The 20,692-nt window shown below is 37.2% G+C and overlaps 1 protein-coding gene across 5 annotated transcripts in view; it reads right to left on the reverse strand.

The window, feature by feature from the left end:
• Nucleotides 1–20,692, reverse strand: part of SEC24B (SEC24 homolog B, COPII coat complex component) — an 88,892-nt gene that overhangs the window by 23,223 nt on the left and 44,977 nt on the right. For 3 of the 5 annotated variants that reach the window (XM_047798208.1, XM_047798206.1, XM_047798211.1), the window contains 4 exons: nucleotides 8,748–8,828; nucleotides 5,842–6,065; nucleotides 3,599–3,783; nucleotides 777–879 (listed from right to left, as the gene is read on the reverse strand). In XM_047798208.1, the coding sequence (XP_047654164.1) occupies nucleotides 777–879; nucleotides 3,599–3,783; nucleotides 5,842–6,065; nucleotides 8,748–8,828 (593 nt within the window). The remainder of the gene's footprint in view (nucleotides 1–776; nucleotides 880–3,598; nucleotides 3,784–5,841; nucleotides 6,066–8,747; nucleotides 8,829–20,692) is intronic. The other 2 variants (XM_047798207.1, XM_047798210.1) reach the window with 1 other exon arrangement.

Below are 20,692 nucleotides of genomic sequence, written 5' to 3' on the forward strand. Positions count from 1 at the left end.
CAAGGCAATTCCAAAAAAGTAGTGTTTTAACTCGAGACTTAAAGTTTTTAGACTTCATTATTACAAATGTTATTTTATTAATAGAGTTAGGAACAGTCATACAGTTTCTGCTCCGACTGTGTATCACTGCAGTTATATAGAAGAGGAATTCTCACTGTAGCACAAAACAATCGGCGGCAGTGTCTTGGGAGTGCTGGGATGCAGGTTCGATCCCTGGCCAGGCACAGGGGGTTGAGGATCTGGTGTTGCCTCAACTGTGGCTCGGATCTGGCAGCACCCCCTCCCCCCCCAAAAAAAAGAGAGAAAAGAAAAAAAAAAGAACTCCCAAAGTTTTATCTATCCTCTACAGCCTTTCCAACTTCCAAAATCCACCTCAGATCTCACCACTTGTGGAAAATTTCTGCTACTATACCCAGAGGAAATCCCTCCCAATACTGCGCTCACTATCCAAGTACCTCATAGAATTTAGTTAGTTACATGTATTAGTTATCCTGCACTATAATTATCTGTTTTTATATCTTTGTCCTCTGTTAGATAAGAATTTCTTAGGAGCAAAGTTAATGACTTAATTATCATGGCATTCTAGGGTTTAGTTTAGGGGCTGTCACAAAGCAGGTGACAGAAAATGTCTGCTGAATTGAATTTGATAGAAATGATTAACTCTAACTTCAAAGAAAAGCAAATGAAAAAATTCTAAGAAAATACATAACCTAAATACCTTGCACATATGTACACAGGTCAGTACCCCACAAATACTTTAAAATAGGTTACCTTACCGTTAGGTCTCGGAAGGGATGTAACAACAATCCTAAAGGAAGCTTAGCCTTGTTCAGTAAAGCCTGCGTCTGCGGAATATTTGTCAAAGTACACCGAAAGGAACTGCGAAAATATAAACACCACAGACTTGGTTAGCTATTAGGAAAGGAAAAAGAATACTGATACAGTTGTTGTAGATAACTAAACATTTAAGGGCATATGTGAAAATCATCTGAGTTTGTGACATAACTGTAACTAGGAGGTAACTAGGAGGTACGTAATTTACATGTCAAAAGACTGAGATTAAGGCTTCTTGTGAAACCACCCTCACCCCTGACCACAAGTCGGAAGGAAAGCCTTCCTCCTCTGTGCTCCGAGGTCTGTTTATTAGTCTGATCTGCTTTAGCTGGTTTGACTTTATCTTCTCCACTTGAGATCATTTTGCCCTTGTGTCACCCTAGCTAGCACTACTCCTCTCACAGAGCAAGTGTTTATAACTTACTAAGTTGTAAGTTAAGGTCCATAGACACAGGATCAATAACGGAGCAACCAAAGAGATAAGAAGCAGAGGTATCAGAAGCCAGGAAAGGAATTTTAAGAGCGGCTGACAATATGTAGCGATAGCCAGATGTGCCCATTCCGGGCTGGTGATATTCCTTGAATACACATACCAAGCTGGTGCCCACTTCAGGACTTCTGCACTTGCTCTTCATGCGGCATGGCACACTCTTTACCCAGAGTCACAATTTGCTCTCTATTTCATTCAGATCTCTATTCAAATGTTAACTCCTTAGGAAAACCTATTCTGACTCCTCAATTTAAAACAGTCACCCTCCACCCTTATGAACAGCCACCTCACAGCAATACTCTGAAATTACATTATATACCCACTGGTTTGACTGTTCTAATAGGATAGGTTGCACGAGATGGAGAACTTGGTCTTGTTTACTGCTCCATTCCCAGCACCTAAAAACACTGCCTGGCACGTAACTTAGAAGGCATTTGGTAAATACTTATTGACTGATATATCTTAAAATGTAGGCACAATTATTCCTGTTTTACAGTTGACAATACTGAGACTTTGAGAAGTTGAGTGATCAGCACAGTTTTACAGCTACTTATCGGTGGAACCACTGAACTCCAAAGCCACTTACTTTGCTTTGCTATTTTGGTAAGAGAGAATTTCACAGAACACAGAACTGAATAGAAACATATACACCATCCCCTACTTATTACGATGTCTTAGACACAGACATATACTATGTTCACCTACTTGGAGGATGCCTAACCATCCACAGGACAAGGCCATAATCCACGTATTTATAGACCTGATAGCAACTTAAACACTCAGAAGGATAGGCAGCTATTTTCAATCTAGAATCAATGATTACACATTTTTATAGTAATGATTTTGGCACTGCCTTAGGCATTCATGGGGCACTGGCAGGAGGCTGTGGCAGAAGAGGTGGAACCCTTGAAGCACCTCCACTTTCTATTTCCCATATTGGACATCTGTAGAAGACTTGGGCTGAAAAAAGAGGAACCTACGGCTTTTTTAAAAGCTAAAAAGCTATGGCCTTAAAAAAGAAAAATGTGTGTGTGTGTATATACATATACATATACATGTGTGTGTATATATGTGTATCCTCTTAACACTAATTCTAATGCGAGGAAGAAGACAACATAGTCCGTGAATCAGAGTTTACTTTATGAGGAGAGAGTCCATAAGCAGGAGGATGTCTTCTAAAAAGCATCTAGGTGCAGAGGAATATCCTATTCTTAGAAGACAGAAGTACCGAAAGGAGGCAGGAACAGAGCGCTTTTGGTTTGCGGTGCACTGTAAGGCGCATAACAAAGCTCATCCCCCCAGAAGATACGCCAGGAATTTGTGGCCACTAGATGGAGGCTGCCAACTAAACTTCTCCATGAGGTGAGGAAATACTCAATAAAGAAAATCCAATTTGGGACTTCGCAGTGTGACTCAGCAGATTAAGAAGCAGACTAGTATCCATGAGGATGAGGGTTCGATCCCTGGCCTTGCTCAGTGGGTTAAGGGATCCGTTGTTGCTGCAAGCTGCAGTGTGGGTTGCAGACGTGGCTCGGATCTAACATTGTCATGTCTGTGGTGTAGGCTGGCAGCTGCAGCTCTGATTCACCCCTTAGCCTGGGAACTTCCATAATCCAGAGGTGCAGCCCTAAAAAGAAAAATAAAGAAGAGCCAAATTTAAATTCAGGCTGGATAAATAAGACTGGGGGCAACAGTCTTCTCATTGTATACTGAGTAGGAGAGGAAAATTCAGAGAAAAACTATTTATATAAACTAAAAAACAAAAAACAAACAAACAAAAATTCCCTGGGAGTTCCCGTCGTGGCTCAGCAGTTAGCAAACACGACCAGCATCCATGAGGACGCAGGTTCGATCCCTGGCCTTGCCCAGTGGGTTGAGGATCCGGCGTTGCTGGATGTGGTGTAGGTCATAGAGGCGGCTCGGATCCCTTATTGCTGTGGCTCTGGTGTAGGTTGGTGGCTACAGTTCTGATTGGACCCCTAGCATGGGAACCTCCATATACCACAGGTAGAGCCCTAAAAGATAAAAATACAAAAAAAAAAAAAAAATTCCCTAGCATTGGGAGACAGCAACAGAGATGGAGTCATAAAAAAATGACCTAAACTGAATTTATAGAGAATTTTATAGAACTTCTATACAAACTAAATTAGAGGAGTTCAATTAAGAAAACTTCTAATCAAGGAATTAATATCATAGTACTTTTACTATTTTGAAGGTCACACAATGTTTTTGACAAGGTTTTAATTACTAAAAATTGCAAAATTAAATACTTACTCTGGACTACAGTTTAATTTTTTGAGGTCTAAATTCAAGTTAGGTACTGGAGCCCAAACAGGAGTCATGGGTAAAATATTCCTCTCCTGGGTAAGGTTTACAGGTCTCAAGCTTTCTGGCTGTGTAGAGCTCTGAAGACTCAATCCTCCCAAACTGGAGGAGAGCTGGTTCATACCAGGATACTGCTGAAAAAGCAAATCAAAACAAAAGAACAATATAACAAACACGGATAAAATTTATTACACTATATATAAGATGTTAACATACAGAAAAACAAGACGATAACAAAAATTTAAATCTGGCTTTGTAACATTAGAATGACCTAACAGGACAATTCAGATTAAAACATTCTTGAAAAAACTCAAAGAAAAAATACTGAATAAATTTAAACCTTTTTTTTGCATAGTTAAACCTCACAACAAAATTCCAACAAGAATGCTTTTCAACATCAAGAATTTGGTTTCTCTGAATCTTTTATCCTACACAGCAAAGGTAGGATAAAGCTTGTTTCTAAAGTTTATTCAGAGAGCACCTGTTGTGGCTCAGAAGTAACAAACCCAACTAGTATCCACGAGGATGCGGGTTCGATCCCTGGCCTCGGTCAGTGCATTAGGATCTCAAGTTGCTGTGGCTGTGGTGTAGGCTGGCAGCTGTAGCTTCGATTAGACTCCTAGCCTGGGAACCTCCATATGCCACAAGTGTGGCCCTCAAAAGACAAAGACAAAGACAAAAAAAAAAGGATACAAATGTAAAAATATAAGAAATTATACTATGACTATATAAAATTAAACATCTCTCCAATGTAAAAAAAAGTACCATTAAAATTAAAGCTAATGTCAAGTTGGAGAAAAAAACTGCAATATATATTAGACAAAAGTTTAAAAACCTTTATTACAAATAGCTTACAAACCAGAAAGACCTGAATAGAATAAGAGTAAAAGAATATGAACAGGGATTTCAGTTAAGACAGAGAAATGACTAATAATTATGAAAAAAATAATTTTGCTTCAAAAAAATAACTCTTGGAATGCTTACGCAAAACTGAGAATTGGGCAGTCATAGACACTTTTGCTGGGAGTATGAATTGGGACATTATTTCTCCACACCTGACCACCAAACAGTGATCAACTACTCTCTGCTAGACATTCCCATCTGGATGTCTGTTAGGCCAACTCGGTTCCCATTCCCAGAACTATTTATCCCTCTGTCTTCACCATCTAAGTAAATACACCACCCTCTACCCAGTTGCTCTGAAATAGTAGTGTTCCAACTGGGCCAATAAAGCGATAAAGAAAATCTGACAAAATGGAAGGTGGGGAAATAGGTACTTTCCAACTCTGTTTCTCCAGCGCCTCTCCCTGTTTCCTTCTTCCTTCTCTGTTTTAATTCTAAGAGTAAATTCCAGGAACAAATAGTTTCCTTATTGCCCCTCTAATTTTCATTAATTTACCATAAATTCCTACTAAGCAGCTTTTTATTATAATTAGCATGCTCTTGCCATTTAAATTGTTTCCTTTTATTTGATTATCTTCTCAGTAAATGTAAAATACTTATTGTCCTATTATTAAACTGATATGGTATTTAGGCGGTCACTCCAAGAAAGGTCAAGTCAAAACTGGTCAGAGCAGTAATTGTGAACAAATGTATGGATGCAGTAATCGGGAACAAATGTGGAGACTTTGACCAATTTCAGTTATAGGTCATGGAGATGTCTTCAAGTTAAGAGCTGGAATCCAAATCCCTAACCACATGTGTACCATTATCATTTTCTGAGGCAAAAAACAGCTTAGTATTTTACAGTTAAATAATATTTTCTTTAATCTCCTGACCATAAAGTTAATATCTTTACATTGCAGAGATCTTGAAAAATAAAAGTACAATGCAGAAAGAAAAACCAAAGTTAATCCCTTTTATCTTTTTCTATGTAAGCATACACACACAAAAAAAATGGCAATCAAATTCTATGTAAGAGTTCCCGTTGTGGCAGAGCGGAAACGAATCCAACTAGGAACCATGAGGTTATGGGTTCAATCCCTGCCCTTGCTCAGTGGGTTAAGGAGCTGGCGTTGCTGTGGCTGTGGCCCTAAAAAGACCAAAAAAAAAAAAAAAATTCTACGTATGTCTCATCTAGGCTTATCCGTATTCGTACGTACAATTCATCTGAATCACTGGGGATTTGTCAGAAGTGATAAGAGTTTGACAATTTTTAAAAATGTGATGTCTTTATACGACTACATACATACTTGAGCATACTGCTGGAGTCCAGAATATACCGGGCCACTGGGAGGTACTCCAGAATTAAGCGGTGCTGTAGCGTTCTGATATCCAGGCTGAAGGCTTGGATAGCCATACCCAAATGGCTTGGCCGTTTTTGAGGGCTGAGGAGCAGCGGGAGCTGGAGCTGGAACAGGGTCAGCTTCAGGAGCAGGATCAGGAGCAGGACTGCTTGCTGATGAGGAAAGCATATCTAACAAAGGGAAAATCACGGTGTTAACTCCAGAAAGACCCTTGCTAAGCCATAACTTTCGGCACTTCCTTTTTTAAAAAAAAAAAACCTTTTAATTAGGAGAAATTCTGAACATATACAAAAGTTCAGAGAATAGAATAATAAACCCCACATATGTACCAGTCAGCTTTAATAATCAATATTTTGCTAATCTTGTTTCACACATTTCTACCTCATCTTTATTTTACAAGAAGTATTTACAAGAAAAACTCCATTTTGTATCATTTCACTGACAAATGCTTTAGTTGGTATTTTTAACAGGTAAGGTCTTTATATTTACACAGATTAAATATATCACATATATATAAAAATAATTCCCTAGAAGTTGGCTTTATTTGCAGAAGCAAAACTGTGAAAGTATGAAAGACAGGGTGTAGAATAGGGTCCAGCTCCCAAAACAGTGTCTGGTATGGAATAGAGGCCGAATAAAATTTAATGAATGAATATTCTTCCTTTATTTAAATTTAAAACAAAAACTAAAACTTGATTAAAACTGTGAAAAAAAAACTAGAAAATATAATCATTATATACAAGAACAATAACAAAAAGAGGGCCTATTATCCTACTAAATATAACCATTATTAACATGACTGAAGACTGTTAGTCTTATTTTAAGGTCAAGTCCATGAAATACACATGTATTTCAATTTATTTTTCATATAAAAATTTTCTTCACTACCAATCAGACTCTGAAAAAAAAATTTCTTAAAAGCACCTGAATTAATAAACTTCTTAAGTTAAGTTTACTGATGGAGAAGTTCCCTTTGTGGCTCAGCATCATTGAGGATGCGGGGTTCGATCCTTGGCCTTGTTCAGTGGGTGAAGGATCTGGCACTGCTGCAAGCTGCAGTGTAGGTCACAGATGTGGCTGCGGCTGTGATATAGGTCTCAGCTGCAGCTCCGATTCTACCCCTAGCCCAGGAACTTCCATATGCTGCAATTATGGCCCTAAAAAGAAAAAAAAAAAAATTATTGAGGGCGTTCTCTTGTGGTGGAGTGGATTAAGGATTCAGTGCTGTCACTGCAGCATCTTGCATCCCTGCTGTGGTGTGGGTTTGATCCCTGGTCTGGGAAGTTCCATATGCCTTGAGTGTGGCCAAAAAAAAACTTTATTGAGGAATCATATCTTCCTACTGACTCTGTTGGCTCTGATTTTGAAAAGACTTCCCTAGACATTCTGTTGTCTGTCATCCTGTGCTAATTAGGCAAATGCTGCCTTACTGGCTTTCTGGTGACCTCCTGGCAAGAACTTCAATGCAGTGTCACAACCTTAGATATCCTGCTTGTCTCTCCTCACCACGATGGGAAGGTAGGTAGAAAGGTCACTTAAAGGAAGAACTGGAGTCCTAAGCATGAGGGGCTAACCCCCCCCCCCCTTAAGAAAGGGACAGCGTTTCATACATTTCTAGAGTTCTAAGATCTACTACCTAGTACCTCACATATAGACTCTCAATTCACTTAATCTTACTGTGACCAACGTTCCTGTCTTTCCTTAATTTGGGTGCAGCATAAAAAGCTAGAAAACGTGCCCAAGGTCATTACTGTCAAAGCACAGTTAACAAGATGAAATCTGCTGATGAAATGAATACAGACAAACACAACAAGGTTTAACTCCAAGGCCACAGCCTTTTAACTACATCGCACTGGATGTTTTACTTCAGGTTAATTTGAAGCTCATGAAATACTACGGTATTCATCTTTTAGTGAATGAAGTAACTCTCTTAGAATATTCTGATAATGGTAATCGCTTTTGGAATGCTTCGTAACTTCTTACACACACACACACACACACATCTCTAGGGAAAAATATCCTTAACCACAAAAGACTGAGTAGCTTATTTGAGTACTCTTGACATAGTAAAAGGAAACTCTATACTAAGCTAAGAAGATTAATGTTTTCTACTAGTTCATAAAACAGTGATAGCAAGACAGTAATTTCAGCATACTCCAACTTCAATTAAGCTTCATCCTGGATAATTACCAAGGTGATAAAAAATAACGAGAAGAGCAAAATCACTTGTTCTGTTAGTCCTAAAGTTTGGCATCCTGAGAAAGAAAAGAGAGAGGAGGAGGCTGGGTGTGGCTGTCAGGTTGTGGGTGATGGGAGAGAGGTAAATAAGGAAGATCACAGTATAAAATACCACAAGGAAATAACTATTTGTTATAAAAGTTAGGTTACTTCCAGATATGGTTAAAAGCAATGCCTCCAAAAGCTACCCCCAAGCTGGTTAATCTATTTACCTGGTGGAGGCAGCCAGGAGCCATAGGGGAGTTAAGAGTCAAAGACTATTTATATTCAGGGGCTAGTTGGAAGAAATTCAAGGACCTATGCGTGAGAACAGAAATATAAAATTTACTTAAGGAGTTATTAGCATAAAAAGGAAGGGAAAAGAGAAAATTATTCAGTAGTAAATCTTTTAGAAAGAGGAAGAAGATAAAGAACATAACAAAAATAAAATAGTTTTTCTTAGGCCTCCCAGAAACAGCATCCATAGTTATTATTACACCATTACACTATTAAATTAAGGCTGAGAAGTACCAGGAAGATATCCCCCTTTCTGTTAAAAATAGTCTGCTAATAGTCTGGAAAGCAACTGATGGTAACTTTTCAAATAAACATCAAATAAGCACAAAACAAATTACCTGGATAGCTGCCTCCCTCTAGGGCATCATAACTGTTGGGCATTGGAGAAGCACTGCTTGTGGTAGAAGAGCTGTCAACACCTAAAAGGAAAAGCAAAATATCTACTAAGTTTAAAATGACCATGTGTCTTAAAGCAATCTTTGGCAATTCTGAAAAAGAAGTTTTGCTGATCTAGGAAAATTCCTGCCTCTAGTAAAAATGTAAAATGACTGATGTTCAATGACATCTAAAAAACCATTTATAAATTTCTGATAATAAGAGAGGGTGAGTGTGAAGAATATGGAGCTGATGAGTGGAATAAAATTCAATCAGACACACTGAAGGCATATAAAAGAAAATACATCAACCTTCAGAAGTAGTCAAACACAAAATATCAATCTTTGATAGAAATGTTGATATAATCACACTCAAAGATTGGATCTACCAATTCTCAAGCTATTAAATAGCTTTTATCAATATCAGGCTATTTTAAGATAATTAAATTTTAATGACTTCTATCTATAACTCAGCATGGCTGTATGAAACCTTCATTAAGAGAGGAATCTATGGCTTGGGTTGCTACCTAGCATGTTCCTAAGCTTTTCTATGACTCAGTTTACTCACTTGCTCAATAAGGATTAAAGAGTACCTCCCATATTTAATAAAGTAACATAAATAAAAGGTACCAAAGAATAAAATGTGATACATATGTGTCAGACTGTGTGTCAGTTTTAAAAAAAAAAATTTTTGAGGTATAGTAGATTTACAGTGTTAATTTTTTCTGTACAGCAAAGTGACTCAGCCATATATATTATTCTTCATATTCTTTCCCATTATGGTTTATCACAGGATACTGAATACAGTCATCTGTGCTATACAGTAGCCCCAGTTGTTTATCCATCTTACATATACTAGTTTGTACCTACTAATCCCAGGGAAGGGAGGGATTGGGAATTTGGGACTATAAGAATTTTTATTACATGTATTCACACAAAACTTGTAAGATTAACAGGAATGTTCAGTAGCAATTTATGGTAGAATTTAGTGATGTCACACAGACAGCAGAACATACAATATATTTCTCTCATTCCCTCATTTACTCAACAACTATTTTCTTGAGAACCCACAGTATTCTAGGTAGATATGCTGGAGTATTGCTGATGAATAAAACTGAAAATGACAAATAATAAATACTGGAGAGGGTGTGGAGAAAAGGGAACCTTCATTTTTTTTTTTTTTTGCCTTTTGTCCTTTTAGGACCGCACCCATGGCTTATGGAGGTTCCCAGGCTAGGGGTCTAATCAGAGCTGTTGCTGCTGGCCTACGCCACAGCAATGCGAGATCCGAGCTGTGTCTGTGACCTATATTACAGCTCACAGCAGTGCCAGATCCTTAACCCACCCAGCAAAGCCAGGGATCAAACCCGCAACCTCATGGTTCCTAGTCAGATTCATTAACCACTGAACCATGACGGGAACTCCGAAAAGGGAACCTTCTTACACTGTTGGTGGGAATGTACATTGGTGCAACCACTATGGAAAACAATATGGAGGTTCCTCAAAAAACTAAAAATAGAACCACCACATGATTTAGCAATCCCACTCCTGGGCATATATCTGAAGAAAACCATAATTCAAAAAGATAGCATGTGAACTATATATCTAATCATTTGCGATGGAACATGATGGAGGATAATGTGAGAAAAAGAATGTAAATACATAAATATAAACAAATAATTGGGTCACTCTGCTCTACAGCAGAAACTGACAGAACACTGTAAATTAATCATAGTAAAAAATTTAAAAAAGAAAAGATACATGCACCCAATGTTCATTGCAGCACTATTTACAATAGCCAAGACATGGAAATAACCTAAATGTCCAGCAACACAGGAATGGATAAAGAAGATGTGGTACACATGTACAATGGAATTAATTACTCGGCCATAAAAAAGAATGAAATAAGGCCATTTGAAGCAACATGAATGGATACTAAGTGAAGTTAGTCAGATGGTGAAAGACAAACATTATATGATATCACCTATATGTGGAATCTAAAAAAAGATACAAATGAACTTATTTACAGAACAGAAGCAGACTCACAAACTTTGAGAAACTTATGGTTACCAAAGGGGATAGGTGACAGGGGCAGTGGGAGGGATGGTCTGCAGATTTGGGATTGGTATGTGCACACTGAGGTATATGGAAGACTGGCCGATGGAGACCTGCCTGTATAGCACAGAGCACTCTATCCAGTATACTGTGATAATCTATGTGGGAAAGGAATCTGAGAAGCAATGATACGTGTATATGTATGACCGGGTCACTTTGCTGTACAGCAGAAATTGTCACAGCCTTATAAATTAACTATACTGCAATAAAACTTAAAAAAAAAAAACACAAAACAAAACTGAAAATGCACATGGCCCTGCCCTTGTGTTAGAGATCATGGTCTTTTTCATCATAAGACAAATTCTGTGGTACAAAGGCGATCCCTAGCTCTTAACACCAGTATCATAACTGGAGTTTAAACTACATTTTAGATTAATTTTCAATTGTGATATAAAAGGAATAGGTATGCATAATTACCTCTCACTGAATAATTTTGGTTAACCACAAGAATTCATTGTATTAATTCAGGGAATAAGAGCTACAGATTTTTGTGTAGGAACACTTCATTATCAGTAAAGAACATGAACTGGAGGCAAAAGACTGTGGTCACACTGGACTCTTATTTAACTGCTAATAACTCTGTGTAAGTGACAAACATCAATAATACTCTCTCCTGCAAAATGAGAACAATTTTTTAAATGCCCTATGTGATGCTTACATGAGACAGGGGATATGAAGCAATTATAAAATATGATGTTTATAAAATAAACAATAGGTGAAAGATACTAATACACACTACTTTTTCTGTGGTAAATAGAAAATTATTTCATATACATATCATTACTCTTAATTAAGAATGGGAAACAATGGCTCTTTTTGTTCCTTGTATTTGTGAATTTATAACTAAAGAACTATAAGGTCAAAAGTCTTGAGGTAATAGCATTAAAAACAATACATTAAAATCCAAATATTATCAACAGATGAATGTATAAACAAATGTGGTATATTTATATAATGGAGTATTATTCAGCTGTAAAAAGAAATGAAGTACTAACACAGGCTACAATATGAATGATCTTTGAAAACACGTTACATGAAAGGAGCCAAACACATTCATGATTTCATGAATGTGTACGATTTCATTCATATAACATATCCAAAATAGATAAATCTATAGAGACAGAAAGTAGATTGGTTGCCAGGGGCTGAGAGGAGGGGGAAATTAAGAAATGTAATGCTTAAGGGGTACAGTTTTCTTTCTGGATGATGAAAATGTTCAGTTCTTTCTAGTTCAGTACATTTACAAAGTTAGAACTAGACAGAAGTGGTGACTATGCAACGACCCAAATGATGGAATTAGACAGAGGTAGTGGTTGCACAACACTGAATATACTAAGTGCCACTGTACACTTTAAAATGGTTAATTTTATGTTATGTAGATTTCACCTCAAAACAAAGCAAACCAATATGCCAAGACATTTCAATGGGGAAAGAAGATTCTCTTCAACAAAATTGTGCTGGAGCAACTAGACAGCCACATGCAGGAGGATGAAAAGATTAGACCCTTTCCTTATAGCATATACTAAGATGAACTCAAACTGGATCATAAACCTAAATGTAAGCACTAAAACTCTTAAAACACAGGAGCAAATCTTCAGGACTTTGGATTAAAGCAATGAATTTTTAGATATGACATCAAAGGCACAAGCAGCCAAAGAAAGAAAACAGAGATGCTGGACTCCATCGAAATGTGCGACACCATCATGTAAGTAAAGACGTAACTCACAGAATGAAGGAATATATCTGCCAATCATACAGCTAATAAGGATCTAGTATCCAGAATATTTACACCAGTCTTACAATTCGACAATAAAAAGACAAATAACCAGATTAAAAATAAGCAAAAGATCTAAACACATTTCTCCAAAAAAGATAAATAGCTAATAAGCACAAGAAAAGATGCTCAACATCACCAGCCATTCTGGAATTGAAAACCAAACCACAATGAGATACCATTTCACATCCACTAAGATGGCTATAATTAAAAACATAGAAATTAGAACATTTTGGCAAGGATGTGGAGAAACTGAAGCTTTCATTAGATTGCAAAGTGTTGGAGCTATGTTGAAAATCAGTCTGACAGTTTTCCAAAAGCTTAAGCACAGAGTTATATGACTCAGTTTCACTCAAGAGAAATGAAAACATACACCCCACAAATAACTGTACATGAATGTTCACAGAAGCTTGATTCATAATAGTCCCAAAGTAGAAACAATCCAAGTGTCCAACAACTAATAAATGGAAAAATAAAATGTGAGACATATCCATGCAATGGGATATCACTTGGTAATAAAAAGGAACAAAGGATTTATACACATCATAAAGTGGATGAAACCTGAAAATACTATGCTGAGAAAGAAGCTGGTCACAAAAACCAAATAGTAAATGATCTACTGTTTTGAAAGGTTCAAAACAGCTAAATCTGTAGAGACAGAAAGTAGATTAGTGGTTTAGTGGTGCTAAGCCTGTATGTGGGAGGGTGAGGGGGTAAGATTAAGAAGTGACTGCTAAAACGTACGGAGTTTCTATCATGGGGTGATGAAAATGTCAGAATTACACAGAAGGTTGCAGAACTTTGTCAATATATTTTTAAAAATTCCAAATAGTACAATTTATTTATTTATTTATTTATTTATTTTTTTGGGTGTTTTTCTAGGGCCACACTCACAGCACATGGAGGTTCCCGGGCTAGGGGTCTAATCAGAGCTGTAGCTGCCAGCTTATGCCAGAGCCATAGCAACACGGGATCCAAGCAGCGTCTGCGACCTACACCACAGCTCATGGCAATGCCAGATCCTTAGGATCCTTAACCCACTGAGCGAGGTCAGGGATCGAAACCACACCCTCATGGTTCCTAGTCAGATTGTTAACCACTGAGCCACAAAGGGGAACTTCCAAATAGTACAATTTAAATGAGTGAAATTTATGCTATGTGAATTGTATCTCAATAATGAGCTGTTAAAAATAAATAAATGGGGCCTAATCAAACTTAAAAGCTTTTGCACAGCAAAGGAAACCACCAACAAAACAAAAAGACAACCTATGCAACGGGAGAAAGTATCTGCAAATGATGAGACTGCCACAGGGTTAATACACAAAAGATACAAACAGCTTAAACAGCTCTACAGATGGTCGACAGGCACATGAACAGATGCTCAATGTTGCTAATTACTCGAGAAATGCAAATCAAAATCACAATGAGGTATCACCTCTCACTATCAGAATAGCCATCATCAAAAAGGATACAAATAATAAATGCTACAGAGGGTGGGGAGAAAAAGAGAACCTTTGTGCATTGTTGGTAGGAATGTAAAATGGTGCAACCACTATGTCAAATAGCACAGAGGTTCCCTAAAAAGTAAAAACAGAGCTATCATATGATCCAACAATCCCACTGCCAGAAAAAAACAAAAAAATCTAATTTGAAAAGATATATGCAGCCCAGTGTTCACAGCAGCACATAAACTGTGGTGCCTTTATCTATACAACAGGCAAGACATGAAAACAATCCAAGTGTCCATCAACAGACAACTGGCTTAAAGAGAAGTTGCACGTGTGCGCGCACGTGTGTGTGTGTATAAATATAATGGTATATATGCATACACACACACACACACTAGAACATTATTCTGCCATAAAAAAGAATGAACTATTTCCAATTGCAGTAACATGGATGGACCTAGAGAATATTATACTGAGTGAAATCAGACAAAGAAAAATACCCTATGATATTACTTAAACGTGAAATCTGGTTTTAAAATGTAAGTATATGGAAATAATTTTTCTTGAAAAAAATTTAAGTTCACATATAAAAGATTACTCACACATATCAAATTATTTCAAAGAACATACTACTACTTAATTACACTGTTTAGCTTCTTTCATGTCAAATCAAATATTAATGCCCATTTTAATCATAATGCTATAGTAACAAACTTTAAGGTATAAATTTGATAGAAACATTCTATTTTATTTCTTGGATAATTTGAAACCTGCTAGGTTACAATTCACTTTCAGAAGAAAAGAACAAATGCAAATCTCTACTTTGAACTTATTAAAATACTAAAGCAACTATTAAAGTTATAAATCCAAATGAACCACTGAACAGACTCAACCTTTGCTAAAACTTATGTTCAAATTCTAATTAGGTTCTGCCATCACAGCCAACACAAATCAAAATGATATTTTTTTTTAAAGTACATTATGAAACATATGTCAATATCCTTAATATGCTTAAAAATACCTTCACTAATTCTCCTACCATCTTACAGAATGAGGTCTAAATGCTTTTGAACTATCATAAAAAAAACTTCAAATTTTGGCTTCCATTTTCTTTTTAATCTCCATCTCCCACCTGTTCCTGTACCATCTTCCCTCCCATGGTCACACTAAACTTCTCATTTTTCATCTCAATACACCATTATTATGTGTTATGCACTGTACACAGCCTAAATGAGCCAAGATTTCTGGAGTTCCCATTGTGGCTTAGTGGGTTAAGAACCTGACCAGTATCCATGAGAGTGTGGGTTTGATCCCTGGTCTCGCTCAGTGGGTTAAGGATCTGGCACAGCAGCAAGCTGTGGTCCAGGTTATAGATGTGGCTTGGATCTTGTGTTGCTGTGGCTGTGGTGGAGGCCTGCAGGTGCAGCTCTGAAAACCCCTAGCCTGAAAACTTTTATGTACCATGGGTGCGGCCATAAAAAAGAAAAAAGAAAACAAAGAAGCAGCAGCCACATTTCCTTTTTTCTGCACAGCAATTTCCTACTCATCCTTCAAATTTCAAACCTTTCACAAAACCTTTCTGATGAGCCCATGGAAAATCATTTCCTTTCCTATGTAATAACATTTTCTCAATGCTGAATTATTCTATTTTTCAAGCTGTACTATAATCATATGCAGTATCTGCTTCCCTGCAATATATATTATGCGTATATAGAGGCAGCTAGGCTACTGTATTGATCTTTGAAACCACGATACCAAGCAACATAACGCTTTCTGCATACAAGTTGGTTTTAGTTGAATGAGAAGCTTTGGCCCTTGTGGCCACTCTTAAACCTTAGATAGGTCCAGTTCACCTGAGTCACTTCACACTACAATTGATGATAATAATATTCTGAGCTCAAATGGAGAGTAAGTGCGAACGTAGTACTTGGGAAGCATTTCCCCTCACTGTTTTACTGGCTCCTTGTCACACTCGGAGAGAAGAAAAGGGGACAGAGGAAAAGAAGGAGAGCCGAATCTAAAGGAGGAGGAGGAGACTAGATCAGAGAAAAGCTCACAAGCTGTGAAGGAGGGGAAGACACATCAGGATGCACTGAAGCCTTCTAAAAAGGAAATAAGCCTTTCTCTCTCTCGGTCAACAAAGTCTAATGCGCGGACTAGCACTGCACACTTGAAATTAACCAGATAATCTGAGATTTCCTCATAACTTGCACACAACATGGAAAAAGTATATAAGTCAAATTCCAGCTCTACAATTTACCAGTTGAGAGAAAATGGACCAGACTCCTAACATTTCTGAATCATTTCTTATTGGTAACAACAGATTTTATAATACCCATTCCATACGGCTAACATTAAGATTAAACAGACCAGCAGAGATAAATTAAACAGGTACCAGCCAGAGACTGAGGAAACGTTCTTCATTTTCTCTCTTCCCTCTCCTAAAACAGCGCCCCTATGTGAGGGGGAAAGAAAGAACAGGATAAGAACCTCCTGACTGATAATGTCAATCATTTGTTCTCGGACTTCAACCAAACTTTCCTTAACATTTATCATTGCTGATCCATTTACTTTTGATTTCTAAAAATGGTTCCCGTCTTCTGTAATACTACGCCAATATTCTGCCTGCCTCCAATCTTCCTGCTAACTCAGTGAACTCTTACTTCTCACTGGCTTATTCCAAAAATCTAGCTCCAACCAATCTTTCTGTAAATGCAAAATAAATTAGAATTTCTAAAATGCAAATTTGGTTATTTTTCCAATGTAAATTTCTTCAGCAACCCCTCACTACCTTGAAATACAATCCAAACTCCTTACTAAGAAATGCAAGGTTCTTAAAATCTTACTTACCCAGTTGTCCTGCCCAATCTCATTTAATTCTTCCTGACACTGTCCTCTGCAAACCATAGGTCTCCAAGCTCACTAAACTTCCCCAAACACACCACCGTCTCTCAAGCTTCTTGCTTTGTCTTACAAAGTGTCTCTTTCTCTCCCCAAATCCCTTCCTGCTCAATTCCAAGTTCTTCTTTTAGTTCAGTTCGGTTCTCCCACCTGTCCCCCAAGGAGAATATTGTCATCTGACCCTACGTCTGGTTCCAGATTCTCCTATGTATTCCTATAACACTGTGAGTAACAGAGGACTTGTGTTCTCCATTCCAAACCAGACTGAGAGCTTCTTGGGTTTTTAATCAAGTTCACCAATAGGGCATTGTTAATCTGTTTATAAATTGGTTGTTCAGAACTCAGAACACACTTTTTCAGAGAAATAATGAAGTAACAGGTACTTATTATCCTAAGCTATTTCATATGAACTTATAAAACCCATAATCCATACTATTGATTAAATCCTATATATTTATGACCAGTTGGAAAAAAGAAAGCATTTGCAAATATTTAATATTTTTAATTAATTAGTATTGGGGCTAGCCTAGACATCCAATCACCATTTTAAAACTATTTCTATTTGAAAGTGCCCTCTGAGTTCTAACTTGGATGCTGGTACCCAAATCTTTTGCTGTAGCCCTAATATTACGTCTTCTCTCAATGTACAGAAGTTAGGATTTCCAACTATAGCAATCATATATACAGGATATCTACAAGTCAGATACTCAGGTAACAGGTACCACCTGCAAATATATTACCATATTTTCTTTTTAATGTATATGAATACTAAAACTCCTCAGACTAACACTTTTCTTAATGGCTTGGATATTTTGCTACATCATTCACAGATCCTTGAGACATGTTCAATTTCTAAAAATTTTAAAATACATTAAATATGTACTGAATTTAGTTGAAAGATACTCACTTGTTAAAATAATCAAATATTACATTAGTCAAAGAGAAAGATAGATTTGAACTCTCTTAAGGATTTTGTTTGGTGGGAGGTGGGTGTGGAGGAAAAGGGAAGATGTTGATTGAAGAGTACAGTCTTTCAGTTACAAAATTCTAGGGATCTGGAGAGCTAATGTATAGCATAATGATTATAGCTAATAATACTGTATCATACACATGAACTTTAAAAAAAAGAATTTTTTTCTTTGGAAGTTAGAGAAAAACAGGCCAATACTGTCCTGTTATCTATAGGAGTTGACTTAACTCATTCTAAATCCAAATACAACCTTACCTTTAAAATGCCCAAGCAAGGAGTTCCCATTGTGGCTCAGAAGGTCACAAACCCAACTAGTATCCCTGAGGATGCGGGTTCTATCCCTGGACTTGCTCAGAGGGTTAAAGGAAGGAGCACTGCCGCAAGCTGTGGTGCAGGTCACAGCCGTGGCTCAGATCTGGTGTGGTGCGGCCTTGGCTGTGGGGTAGGCCTGCAGCTGTCGCTCTGATTCAGTCCCTAGCCTGGAACTTCCATATGCCGTGGGTGTGGCCCTAAAAGGACAAAATTAATAAATAAAAATAAATAAAATGCCCAAGCAAGCCATAAACACATCACTATCTCTGATGTAGCGCCTGGCACCGAATAACTACTATTAGTTTGTGTGAAAGACAAATAAAAACTGATTAGCATCTTAAAACTCATCATGAAAAATCAAAAGTTCTTTTCTAACATCATTTACAAAATACAGCTTCAAGCTGTCCCATTACCAGAGCCTTGAGAGAGCACTTCCTATTGTCCTCTGGCCTCGTCCCAACCTGACAATCCCCTAGAGGAAAGGCAGCTGAGAGTTCTGTGCAGGTGACAGACCATTAGCTCGGTGTCTCCCAGGGACTAGCACTGATATTAGTCTTGGGTTTTTTATTCCCCCCTTTCACTTTCATTTCTCAATTTTTATTTCATTGCTTATTCCCTTTCACTTCCATTTCCAAGAAAGTATCCCTTACTAGTTCAAGTATGGCAGCACTAACTTGTCTTCAGTCCTGCAGCTAAAACTAAGGAGTGGCTCACACTACCACCAAGTGACAGCGTGAGTAGTGACTGAACAAACTTAGTGAAGAATTTAAGATATAACCATTATGGGAAACTAAAAGTTCATTATCTGCTCAAACTTTCTTTAATTTTACATTTATTCTCCAACAATTCTGAATGTTAGAAGCTTCCAACAAAACATAAGACTGTCTCTAGTATAAAAATCCTATTTTAGTTTCCAAGTGTGCATTTAATGAGGAAACTTTAAAAGGGAAGCCTATTTGTAGCAAGTAATCTGCAAAATATAATTAGATGGTTTAATGTAAAATTAGAACTGAAATCAAAGTTTGCTTTTAAAACTAAAAGTTTTAAATAAATATCCCTGTACTTGACTTCTGGATAGGCCTGCTGTTACGGAAATCCTAAACTTCAATAAATGAAAAGCTAAGTACGTGGACAATTACTTTCACCATAATGCTAAAGAAAAATACATTACTGATTTCCTAACCTGCTAACTGGTATTTCATTACTGTTTAATACATTTTTTTCCAAAATTGGAGAACAATTCCACATAAACTAAACACATAAGAATCTCATAATTACAGAGAATGAATGCAACTGAAATGCTTCAAAAATAAAGCACCACAGGAGTTCCTATGGTGGCTCAGCAGGTTACAAACCTGACTAGTATCCATGAGGATGTGGGTTCTATCTCTGGCCTCACTCAGTGGGTTAAGGAACTGGTGTTGCTGTGGGCTGTGGTGTGGGTTGCAGAGGTGGCTTGGATCTGATATTGCTGTGGCTGTGGCATAGGCCAGCAGCTGCAGCTCCAATCTGACTCCTAGACTGGGAACTTCCATATGCTGCAGGGGTTGTCCTAAGAAAGGAAAAAACAAACAAAAAAAAACACAAAAAACAAAACTACAGCACTGCAAAAATCTCTACTTGATAAATACTTATATGCAATCTCCATACCAATTTGAGCCACTTTCTTTTACCTTTTTACAAATGAAAAAAATTTTGTAACTGAGCAGGGTTAAAAAACTAAGACTAAAATTCATTTTAAAGCTAGATATTCTTTCCATGTTTTCTTTCTTCTCACTCAGAAGACTTTGCAATCAACCAAAATAAGATTTTTTTTTTTAAACAAGGCATGAAGAAGGAATACCAGGATCCTAGTAAAAATGTCCATAGTATAGTCTTATTATTTTGCTGCATTTTTTAATAAAAACGGCACAGGAGAAAGATAATAAGGAGACCACTGCCATGTGCTGTTTAGACCCTCGACTCCAGGGCTTTGTGTTCTCATTAGGAGATGAAGATTTTCCTCTTCAAGTCTCTCTGCACACAGAGACACCAGTTTGATTCTCATTCTGCTACTTAGGAGCATTAAGCTCTTTACAAAGAATACCTTCAATCCCCAAAACAACCATATGTAATTGTTACTATTACTATTCCCATTTTACAGGTGAGACTCATTGAGTCTAAGAAACTTGTCTAAGGTCACAAAGTGTTAAGTGTTAAAATGAGGATTTGAATCTACAAGAAATGACACAAAACCCTTGGCTTTTTAGCTCTTCCCAGTGCTGCAACTGGCATACAGGCAGTTCTCAAAAATGTGAGATGTTATTTAAAACAAAGTTAAGAGTTTAGGAACTTTTAATCTGCAACATATTCAAGAAAAAAAAGTAGTTAAATAAGATAAGGTGATAGG

The sequence above is a fragment of the Phacochoerus africanus genome, chromosome 10 (assembly GCF_016906955.1).
Source record: "Phacochoerus africanus isolate WHEZ1 chromosome 10, ROS_Pafr_v1, whole genome shotgun sequence".
Taxonomy (NCBI): domain Eukaryota; kingdom Metazoa; phylum Chordata; class Mammalia; order Artiodactyla; family Suidae; genus Phacochoerus; species Phacochoerus africanus.